General features: G+C 48.4%; 1 protein-coding gene across 49 annotated transcripts in view; it reads right to left on the reverse strand.

Annotated features, from left to right (window-relative positions):
- Positions 1 to 12310, reverse strand: part of Tcf7l2 (transcription factor 7 like 2) — a 193106-nt gene that overhangs the window by 172458 nt on the left and 8338 nt on the right. For 31 of the 49 annotated variants that reach the window (XM_032892273.1, XM_032892300.1, XM_032892318.1 and 28 more), the window contains one exon: positions 7518 to 7586. The exons of the other annotated variants lie outside the window; for them this stretch is intronic. In XM_032892273.1, coding sequence (XP_032748164.1) covers positions 7518 to 7586 — 69 coding nt within the window. Of the gene's footprint in view, positions 1 to 7517; positions 7587 to 12310 lie in introns of those variants that run through there. 49 annotated transcript variants of the gene reach the window in all.

Raw genomic sequence — 12310 nt, forward strand, 5'->3', positions numbered from 1 at the left:
TGTGGGGCATATAATCTAATATTCAGGCAAGACACTCATAAAATAAATCTGTACCTCAATTCTTCAATTCTCAGCTTGCCCTGCTTCCACTGAGGTGTAGAATCCTGGAAAAACGAAGACTGTCTGCTTCTCTGTCCTTACTTTCCAGGGCTATCCACACGGACCCTTTCTGTGCTCTGTTCCAAGAGTCAGCTTTGCCTAGTTTGAAATGCAGGTGCCCAAGCCCAGCTTCAGACCAATGGAATCCAGCCTGACTTCAGCGTGACCTGCCAGTGTGACAAGCAGGAGGCTGCCCAGGGCCTCTCCTCCAGGGCTCTGCAGTCCCCAGCCCGTGATGCCACAACACATCTCTCCCCGCAGTTCTAACCTAGGAGACAGTGGTCGTCACCGGTTCCCTGTCCACAGAGCACTCTGAAAACAAATGCAGCCAGTTTCTTTTCTCCAGGTAGGGCAAGTCAAGTTTAAAGAAACAAACTAGCGTTCTGTCCCACTAGAAAGAAAAGAGGGAGGGGGCTTGGTACATCTGTCCTCCACCACTATACAGACTACACATTATACACAGCGCTGTCCTGAGTGAGGAGCTGTGGCAGACTCCAGGGTGTCAAGGCCAGAGCGCCCCAACAATGTTTCATTGAATGCCCTGGAAGCTATTACCAAACTGATGCTAGACCTGACACTCAAAGGATGCTAATCCGGGTGTCTAGGCCAGGTGTCTGGGCTTGTTCTCAGCCCTTCCCAGGTACCTCTGATGTATGGTCAGCGTTGGGAACCACTGCCTTGGACTCATGGTTCTCCACTGACCCAGAGAAGGGCTCCAGATTCACTCAATAACGTGGTAAAACTACAAACGCAGGCGCCCGTCCCAGACCTACAGAAAGTGAGTCTGGGACAGGATCCCAGTCCTTAAGCTCTGAGATGTTCCCAGGAGATAGTAGCTCAAATTCAGGACACACTAAGAACGGCAATCTCCAATGAAGAGCTCCCGGGACGTGCATGTAGCAGAGGTCCCATGGGCTCTCTGTATAGTCCAGGAAGCTGGGTGTCAGCCACGGCCTTTGAAAACAGGTAGGCCCTCTGTTTAGCCTTGTCAGTGCTGGGAATCTAACTCAAGGCCTCAGGCATGCACTCTGCTGCTCAGCCACATCCTTAGCCCAGAGCATGGCTTTGAACAGCCAGCTTAGCATGAAACTATGCCAGCAGTATTCCACAGCGGCCTGGGTTTGAATCCTAACCGACCTTGGGAAAAATAACGCATCAGGTCTCTACTTCCTCGTTTGCAAAATGGGGTAGCAGCCATGGTAATAACAGGAACTCTGCCGCTCAGCCCCGCCTCCCTGCACTGAGGAGAGATCAATGAGTAACCCAGAGAAAGCACTTAACCCTTGACCCAGTGAACCAGAACTCAATAAGCACAAGCTATTATTATTAACTGTTGTTGTTGTTGTTGTTGCCTCTGACCCCCACACCAATCACCATCTTGCCCCAGCTACACTCTCAGAGCTAAATGTCCTCTTCACAGAAGCCAGGGACCCAGGCAGAGGCCTTGACAGAAGCTCGCTGAAATAGAAAGGCCGTCTGCTCTCATCCATTGGAGAAACAATACCCCTGGAGGAATATTTGCAGCCCTCAGTTTCCAGTGGGTGCCTGAGAACAGCAGAGATTCCAATAAATAATCAATGGATTGATTTCAGAAGAATCTAAGGCTCCTTCTCAACCTTCGGCACTTGAAAAATCTGATTAGAGATGGGACTGCAGGCACGATGGACACAGGCCTGGCTCCAACCCGCTAAACCACAAATAACAATCATCCCAAAGGCAACAGCTCTTGGACTGAGCAGAAAGGCGAACCATTAGAGAAGTGGTTCTCAACCTGTGGGTCTCGACCCCTCTGGGGTCAAATGGCTCTTTCATGGGGGACATCTAAGACCATCAGAAAAACAGATACTTCCATCATGACTCATAACAGTAGCAAAATTACAGTCTCGAGGTAGCACAGCATGAGGAACTGAATCAAAGGGTCAAAGAGTTAGGAAGGCTGGGAACCACTGAGTTAGAGCAAGGTGTGGTGCTTAGAAACTGGTGTCTGCGGCTGGCTCAGCAGGTAATGGCATTTGTCACCAGCATGACAGAGTTCCATCCCCAGAGCTACACACAGACACACATAAACACAGACCTATGCATAGACACACCCATACGCACAGAGACCTAGACACACACACCAAAACACTGAATCAATGTTTTAAAAAAACAGAAAAATTTAACAGTGTCTGAAACAGCACAGAAAGCAGCCACAAGCAAGAGATTTTTGTCTGCCTTATTCACAAATGCCTTTCCAGTGAATGAAACTCCTGAGGGAGTGAGCTACTACCCACCAGTACGTCAGGTGAGAGCCCCTCTCCAGCCCACTTGCACACAAGCACGCCGGCTCCCCCTCCATGGCTCTGTGGAGAGTGAGCATACGTGATCACATCTGAGCAAGGGCTAACACCAGACACCGAGTTTGGAGGCCAGGCAACAGTGTACATGCCCTCAGCCAGGGCTCACCCGAGCTACATGACACACCGTCTTAAAATTTATAATAATAATAATAATAATAATAATAATAATAATAATAATAGTTTGAAACTCAAACGGATTGATTTCTGGGAACGATTCCACTTAGCCCAACTCCGCCCATCCATCTGAGACGAAAGGCCAAGTAAGAGAATGAGTAAGAGGTCAGATTAAGAACAACAGAGACCAACCTCAGAACCCCAAAAGGAAAACCAGGAACCCTCACGCCCGTTCCATCACACTCAGTTCTGAACAAATCCTCCAGCCGTCCTCATCTGGTGGGCAGAATGGGGAGCTCCAGCCCTTGGCGCCTCACATGTCTATGGGACAGGGCACCCTGCTCACACCCAGGATAAAGAGCCAGGGTGAGCAAGCTTCCCAAGCTTCCTGCATTGACTCCCAGTGGTAACCAAGGAGGTCCTGAGGGCCCCACTGAGCCCCTGTAGAGGAGGTGTAGGACCGAGTGCTTCTGAGAGCTCACATGAGATCTCGCAAGCTTAAGAACAGGAGGGAAAGCAAAGCTCATTGCAAAGTCTCCACCGCTCAGCTGTGCAAACAAACTAAAAGGTCCGTCTCTCCTGGATCCTCTCCTCGCTGTCTGTGACCACACGCACAGACGTGCACATACAGAAACCACTTCACATCTCCAGAGAAAAACAACCACAAAAGGTCTACACAGTTTGTTTTGGTTTGCGTGTAGAGCTTTTCCCCCTAAATCACATCTGACTCCGTGTTAAAACATCAACCTTTGGCCAAAAACACTCTTAAAACAAAGCTTAATTGGTTTTCAAGTAGCTCTTCAGAGAACCCGGGGAAACATCATCTGTTGGTCTCGGCCTTGATTACCGAGCTGCTCTTAGAGGCTACAATAACGACCCCGTAGGAATGTTGGAAGAGGTCCCTCAAGAGAGATATGGAGATGCCTCACTGTGTGCACAACCCACCCGAAGGCCATCCCCAGGAGGCAGCTCTGTTCCTCCTGAGTCAGCATGAGTCTTCCTCACCATTTAACAGAGATAGTGGAGAAATTCCTAAGAGCGGGGGAACAGAGGACAAACTCCTGCATGAGGAGTTGGTAGGAGCTACACTGTAGCATTGATCGCGAGGAGCTACATTGTAGCATTGGTCGGGAGGAACTACTTGTAGCATTGATCGCAAGGAGCTACATTGTAGCATTGGTCACGAGGACTACATGTAGCATGAAGATCCTCCATTGCTACCCCCCTCAAATACGCCACCAATCTCGACATGACCAATTGCTGCTCATCTCGAAGATGACACTCATCATTCCGTGAGCAGGCCTCTATCTATAAGAAATGGACACAAAGCTTCCTATACACCTCTCGACGCTAGCCCTAAGTGCATCTGCTCGTGTAAGACAATGTGCACAGACACAACAACCCTGCAAAAGACGTACAAAATCAACTAGCCTGTATTGTAGCTAGGGGAAGCTGGAAACAACCAAGTATCCAACAACACAGAGCAATGTATACTGCATGATTCCACTCGTATGGAGCCAAGAAAAACAAACAAACAAAAAGTCAGGCTGAAGGAATCCACAGTTGGAATTTCAGTTTCAGGCTGGGGAGAGAGGAAGAAGCCGCAACACCGGGAAGAGAGAGGAACAAGGGAGAGACTTCAGAGTATTTCATCAGAGGTTGGAAAACTCCAGCCCAGGGGCCAAATACAGCCAGTGTTTGTGTTTATAAATAAAGTTTTATTGAAACACTGCCATGTTTTTTTTCTTCTTCATGTTCATCCCAAGATGCTCCCAAACAAAGTAACGGTAGAGTAACCAGACTAACTATATATCCTCAAAGGCTTAAAATATGCACGAGTCCCATCCACACACTGATGTGAGGCCTCTCGGATGCTCAGGGAGACAGATAACATTGTTACCCTGCAGGAGAGTGGGCAGCAGGGTTAGAGCTTTGCAGTGGCCTCTACCTTGGATCTGTAAGGCCATCCTTCTCTTTAACTAACCACCGGTGGACTACACAGTGCTTCAGTGACACTTCTAAGAGGCCAGTGGTCTGAGGTACAACACGGGGAACAAGGTCACGCTTATCAGACAGGAGGGCCTGTGTTCCACCACCAACACAAACACACACACAGAGAGACAGAGAGAGAGAGAGAGACAGAGAGAGAGAGAGAGAGAGAGAGAGAGAGCGCGCAACAGGATTAAATAACTTGTTATCATCATTAATAATAGCCACGTGGTGTATATTTCGAGCCTCTTCAGTTTTAAGCCCAGGTATACGGTGTTCTCAGCCAGTCCCGCTGCCCTTGTCCTTTCAGAGCCAAGGAGGGCTAGGAGACAGGATCAAAAGCTCAGGAAGGTCTCAGCTATGCCACTGATACTAGGGGAGGAGCGGTGTGCCTATAGAGTCACTCTGAGGCCATTCACACCCATGGTGAGCCTGGCTGAGTGCTGAGATGAGAGAGGTGGGGAGGGCAGGAGGGAATGAACCTCATGTGATACCCGGTGTCATACTACCAAGTTATTTTAGGACGGAGCTTAGGGGAGCAGCAAGTTCAGCTCCTGCTGAAGTACAGTATTTACTAAGGTTCATCCAGTTCTAAGTTTCCAGGGAAGAAACTGCTGCCCCAACATCCCGTTGGAGTTCATCTTTGGACGAGAAGAAGGCAGAGAAGTCCGGGTCTGTTTTCTGGACACCGGCAGGGGCCGCCCCGCCTCTCCTCCCACCCCACCCAGGCTGAAACGTCCAGAGAATTCTGAGAACACTCTCACTTTGTCGGAGCTGCCTTTTCTTCTTCCCTCTGCTTCTTTTGTTTTGCTTTTGGCCACTTATCCTTTGATGATCACGCTAACGCTACAGCTAGCTGCCATTTGGCTTGGCCTTGTGCTGGTCCAGCAGACACGGAGGGAGAATGGACACTTTTGAAAGCACACTGCTGGTGCTCCAATCAAACGTCCCTCTGTTTGCCCACATGGGCATCAGGCCTTAGCAAATAGAAGGAACGGAGAACAATACCACCTGTTCATGGAGGAACAGGGATGGCTTCAGCCCTCCAAACAATAAGCTCTGTAATTTACTCCATCTTCCTCCTGAGAAAGGGCTTCACATGGCCCGCATCGTGCCAGGTGGTTTGGAGAAAGACGAACTGCGCCTCCAAACAAGGGACACTTCAGCGCCGGGTGTAAAGATTCAACAGCTGGGCTGGTCTTGGGCTGGTCTCCCAGTGACATGGCCCCAGCCAGCCTTTCCACACCAAGATAAGGATCACTGTCCTATTCAGCCTCAACAATTCCCACACCCCAGGCAACAAGACTTCCCCACCCTCCTGTGCTGGAGTGGGCCTCCTAGGCCTGGGGACACTGTGATTATCAGAGCACTCATCCAGAGCTGGGGTTTGGACTTTTCTCTAACCAAGCCTTCAGTCTGAACTGTTTTCTAAAAGCAAGACTTACTGGGCCTTAAAAGGAAGCGGCTTCCAACAGGAAGTGTGCCAGAAAGAACTGGAGCTTCATGCTCACCACACCAGTCTTGAAAACATCTGAGCACAGACGAGTAAAAGCCGGGGGGTGGGGGTGGGGGCGGGTGTGTGCACACAGGAGTGAACACAGACGTGCACACAGAAAACCATGCCCTCACCCAAGCACAGTGGTAATGTAGTTTTAAGCCCAGTTACTACATAGTCTTGGAATCAAAAACGACTGAGAACCAACCGAATTTTCGAAAGGCCTGCTGACTCATGCTTCTCACTGGAGGGATAATCCCATTCACCTGGGCAGATGGCCATTTCAGTGGCAGATCTGAAATAGCAAAGCTAAGAAGATATAATATGGTGGGTGTGAACTAGAAGCTCCATTTGGCCACACATGTGCACACACTCCCATCTGCGTGCATGTACTTGCGTGTACCCTGAACGCACACGCACATACATGCTACACACAATCCTGTATACGCATGTGTACGTAGGCATGCACATCCACACGCACAAACACACTAACACAAGTAACCTGCAAAGGCTTCGTATGAAAGACCAAACCAATAAACCAATAGCAACTTAGAGGAGCCTAAGGCGGACTTCCATACCACAGCCAAGGCTTGCAAAAGCCTCCTCGCCAGGGCTTAACACAAAACAGTCAAATGTGGGAGTATAGTGTAGGGGTACAGCATGGGACACCATGAAACACACCCTCATAGCAAAGCCAGGCAGGCAGACAAGAGTGTGTTAGTTGGTGTGAGCCATCCACTGCTCTCCCCTGGCTTGCTTCTGTTCAGTCCACATCTATGTTAGTCTGTGATCTGTTTAGCCTTTGGATTTAGAAGAATGAAGGTATTAGATGCACAGGAAACACGACACTCATCAGAAGTCGGGATCTTGTCGCCTTTCCCTCCAACGCTTCTAGTGTCCGATATCAAGAGGCCCAAGAGAAATCAATGTTTCAGGGTGATCTGGCCAAGAGTGGTGTTCTTAGCACCGCTCACCATAACATTGATTCACAGGAAGCAGCTCACCCTGGCTCTCGCCTGTCCAGCTCCCTCTCTCGCCCTTCCCATTCACATTTCGCCAACCAGTTCCACTCTCAACTCAAGGTCATTCCTTCAGCAAAAGGCAGTAACCATAACCAACCTGGGGTCAGGGCACCCATGATGCCTGATCAAGATAGTCTTAAGCAACATAGACTCATCTCTCTTCTCATATCTTTAAATCATTTTAAGAACATTGCTTCTGTTGTTCTTCACTTCCCACGCCCTCCCCTCAATAATTCAAACCACCAATCGCCGCCACCACATCTCTATAATGACAGCACCATCATCTTCATTATCAATACCACCATCATCACCATCACCATCAACATCATCATCATCACCATCATCATTAACATCATCACCACCATCATCAACATCATCTGGGTGAGTAGGCATAGAATAAAAAGACACAAGAGACCTACACGTTGGTAATTCAAGTTTCAGAATCTCTTGGCCTCCTACCTGAATTGCAATCTGGTGTTCAATCGTTTTGTACGCAGAGTAATGAGTGCTGCCGGATTGAAAATGGAGCTGTAGGAAGAAACCAAATCAAAGCGTTCTGCTCATGTCACAAACTACAAGGAAACATCTTAAGCAGTTCGTGAATAGCAAACAAACCTCCCTAGACTGATCTGCAGCATTGGTTCTCAATCAAGACCTGTGGACCTTCATCATTGCAGAGAAGATGATCACACAAATCTGAACTGTTGCTTTATTTGTTTGCTTGCTTGCTTTGTTTGTTTGGTTTTTTTTTTTTTTAAAGCATCCCGTTCAGTAAAGCGAAGGGAGACGGAGGGGCAGGGACAAGAATCAGTGACAAGGAAAGCAGAGACTGAAGCCCATGAAGACACAAAGGAAGCCATTGGGTGCTCAGCAGAAGGCTAGAGAAACTTATCAGGGCGCGGCAAAAGTCAACAGTAGGCGACACATAGGCGAGAGAAGGCAGAGAGAAGGCTGTGAGAAGCCACTAGCCTGGATCAAGGACAAGTCCCACCCCCTATATCTCTAACAACTGAATCCTGGCTCGCAGACACAAATCTATTTCTGGGAAAACAAATGTCTCCACGGAATTCAGGGGCCACCCAGTACCTTATGCATTCTTTCACCATGACTAAGCCGGCAGATCCTAAGACATCTCCACAACCCACACTCTGGTAATCTACACTTCCCCCCCCAAAGAGAGCCAAGCTTATTCAACAGCCCCAGGTAGGTGAAGGACGGCCTCTCAATAACTCTGAGCTTACTCCTGGGACCAACACTTTCAACTGGGTCTTTCCCTCTGCAGCACACACACACCTCCCCTGGGAACTACTCCCACAAAAACACCAAGACTCCTCAAGTCCTGCTGCTCCCAAAGGATACAAGTTAACCTTAGGATGCTACCCATTGGGAAAACACGCTCCATGGACCGAGACATTTTATCAATGACATAGGGGGAGGGGCGGGGTCTCAGCATTACCATACACAGATGAGGAAGCATCAGATAACCAAGAGAAATCCGTGCCTATGTCATCCTGGCAGCAGGCAATTCAGGGGAACCACCTCTGAACACTTCCCATTCACAAACTATAGCCACTACTGCTTCAGAATTAAGGTACCAGAGCCCTTCTGAGTTCCAAGAGCCTTTGGGACTGCAGGAGAGTTTTAAACTCAACTAATGTCATCTTGTTCCCTGCAAAGAAAGCCATCCCATAGGGTCTTTTGAAAAAGGAATCGATTCCCATAGACTCCGAACTAGAATGCAACACAGTAACAAACAGCCCAGTCTAAAGCCACACCCATTATTTAGGACACAATGAACTTGAAGAGGAGCACAACAGCTGCCGCCCCCCCCCAACTAAAAACTATGTATGTTTTACGTAACAAAGCATGTTCATCAAAATTAAAAGACAAACTAAGGTTGGGCAAAAATACTAATAACCTCTAAAGATGCCAAAGCAGTACCCGCACTCCCCTTGGACAAGTTAGCGTGGACAAAGTAAACTATTACTGTCTCCTTGCACCGACCTCCACACATCCAAGAAGACAAAGTGATTGGCTGGAAAAGAAAGATGTGTCTGAACCCTTTGTCCCACCCACTCCAGTCTGGATTTCACTCATTACTGTGACAATTTTCCATCAAGTTAAAACAACTTTTGTGTGGTGGACAGGTCTCTTTGCGAGTTTGGAATTCCTGGCGAGAGAACAGCTCTTGTCTGAGAGGAGGTTCTCTCTCCTCAGCAGAGCAGGCAACAGTAACAACTTGGTCCTTCCTTTCATCGGTTTTATTCTCCTCTTTCCCAATTGCCCAATTCAGAGCTTAATGGAAACTTGTCCAAGCCTCTCTTCCCACAAACCCTGCGGAGCCCCAGGCAATCTGTACTCGGGGTAACCACAGGAATCTTATATTGTCAATTAAAATTGAATGGACACCTGATAACTGCGGATATGCCGTGGAAAATAATTTCATTTTAGTCATCGTCTTATGAATAAATTAATGAAACTGTGGCTATGCCAAATGCAATTTTCACTTGTCCAGCTCCCTTCTTAATGCTCGCATTCATTGCCTTCCCATGCAGCACCAACGAGCCTGCAGCGAATGCTGCAACTGAGACAGTGAGGCTGTATATACACAAGCACGTACTGAAGTTACTAAAGACACTGGGAGGGAGGCCTGCGTCAAGGACCGAGTCAATTTACCTCCAGTTACACACGCCTGCACCGAGAGATACCCGTGTACACATGCATACACCCTCACACCAGTTTTAACTCCTCCAAACAATCTAACTTCCTTCGGGTATCCAACAACACAGACATCCTCTTACCCTCTCACAGCCCCAGCCTGTGCAAAAGGCTCCCTCAGAATCTATGTAAGATCTCTCCCAGCAACCAACCACTGTGCTACCAAGACTTTGGAGCCTGCAGGGCCTCCAGCCACAGAAATACCAACTGCTCTCGTTTCTCTTCGGGGTTTCTACCTCCTCTTCTCTCTAAAACCCTTTTCTGAAACCCACACTTAAACAGCTTTTTGACCTTCCCTGTAAAACGTGAAGACACCTTCTTTTTTACGGTCCAGCTTCGTAAGGATAAACTACAGATAGCTGCTCACTACGGGCTCAGCGCTCCAGATTGAACTGCTCTCTTGTTAGCTTGCCTCTGCCTCCCACCCCCACTAATCGGACAGAGAAAAACAAAACATGCTTAGGCCTGTGTTTCCAAAGGGTGGGGAAAGACAAGAGCCCAGGACAAAATGGCTTATTTCTTCGTTTCTGAAATTAAAAGGCAGGTGTTCTGTGTTTAACTATCAGCACAGGTCACCTGGAAGGCTCCAAGTCACCTCCTCAGCACATCACTGTGGCTTCTCTAGGTAGGTGGACCTTATGCCTAGGACAATCGCTTCTCCCTGTGGACAGTCCAGGGAGCCAACAGACTCCACAGAGTCCTCTGTTCATGTGTTTCCTCCAAGGCAGCCCCACAAAATGACACCTCCCCTTGCTGGGGAAGCAGCCCAGCACCCCCTCTTTATTAGAGCACCCAAACAACCAGGTCCCCACTTGTCCAGAAGAGTCAGGGAGACTTGGCAGTTTTAGGCATAGGCTTGCAACACTCTGACTAACTGCTTCCCTTATTACCCTATCTCCACCCCTCTGCCTCTACATCTGATCATGACCACTGACTAAATTTGATGCTGCAGATACTGGAAATCAGAGATACCGACGGACAGAAGAGGAAACAGCCTATGTTAACCACAGGACTCTCATTCTCCAAGCCACAAACAAAACATCAGACTCCCAATGGGGAGAATAGCAACCACTGTGCTGGTTCACTTCACTAAAGGGATGAGGTGGGGCCTCTGTTAATTTTTCAGTCTTATGAATCACCTGGCTTTCTCATATCTATCTGATTGCACACATGTGCACACAAACACACACACACACACACACACACACACACACACACACACATTCATACACATATGTCAGCTCCGTTTCCTAAGCGGCTTTGATTTTCTTGGGTCTTGGTCTGATTTCCCTCTGTCCTCTTATTTGAAATCTCATTTCCACATCGCCACAATTAAAGACGAAATGTTTTGTTTTTTCTCCAAGTATAACTGAGAACCTGTCTTAGTTGCTCATTCCTTTGGGGAAAGTGAGGCTGCAAAAACAGATCATTTCCATGCCGCTCAAATGCACCCCACCCCATCACAGCCCCAGTCCCATACGGACAGCCTTTTTCATTCAGTGAGGGATAGACGCTTGCCTCAGGACTTGGGGTTACTTCCATCCATACTGATATTATTGCCTGCTGAAGAAGTGTCAGATAAGCCTCCAACTTCAGGAGGTCCAAACCGGATGCCTAGGAGATGCCTGGGTTTACAATCCCTACAAGATCCAGACAGAGAATCTCTGCAGCACCCGAAAGCCACGGTCTAACAAAAGGCATCGCCTCTTGCCTTCCTCCTATTCTGCCAGAAAAACACTCGCCACACAAGAGACGCCTCCAGACCAGAGAGCAGCTCCACTCAGTGTCTCACCATTCCACCTAATGTCTATTCACCCTCATTAAGTTCTTTCTTTCTTTCTCTTTTCTTTTCCTCAACCTGAAACCATGAGCTATGAGTCAGTGCTGAATCGTTAGCTTTTACAGCTTCCACACACATCCACCCACTCACTTTGGGGGAAAGACGTATTGACTTGCAAGTTTGCCTGAGACCAGAATCCTCTAAAAAGAAGGAAGGGGAGGGGGGAGGGGGGGGGAGGGGAGGGAGAATCGCTTGGAGAAAGTTTCCTCTGCATCTCTACTGGGGGGAATGCTCTCCCTTCATTGTTTTCCTGCTTTCTCTGGCGAAGAGAAGCTGGGGTTGAGCTTGGTGCTGATGGCTGTAGGCTTTTTCTGGGTTGGCTTTTGAGGAGGAGACGAGCTGGTGTTCTTTAAACATCAAAACATAATTAAAGTTCTTCGTCCGTCCGGGAGCGAAGCTAAGGCACATTTCTAGCACACAGGGGCACGTGGGCTGAAGTGCTGAGGCATGTTCTTAACGCAGCAGTTTTCATTAACACTTGCTACAGAACACCCTCGGAACGACGCTCAGTCATTACTCCACTTAGCCGTCCCAGAGTTACAACTCATAACGAATTAATTTGCATTAATGCGGACTTCACGTGTCCTTCCCTGGGTATGCCACTGCGATTCCGGCTCTGTAAGACTGACGTGACAATAGCAAGGCGCCTCTTATTTCACTTTCTAAAACAAACAAACCCACCCCGAGACCCGCA

Source organism: Rattus rattus, chromosome 2, assembly GCF_011064425.1.
Source record: "Rattus rattus isolate New Zealand chromosome 2, Rrattus_CSIRO_v1, whole genome shotgun sequence".
NCBI lineage: Eukaryota > Metazoa > Chordata > Mammalia > Rodentia > Muridae > Rattus > Rattus rattus.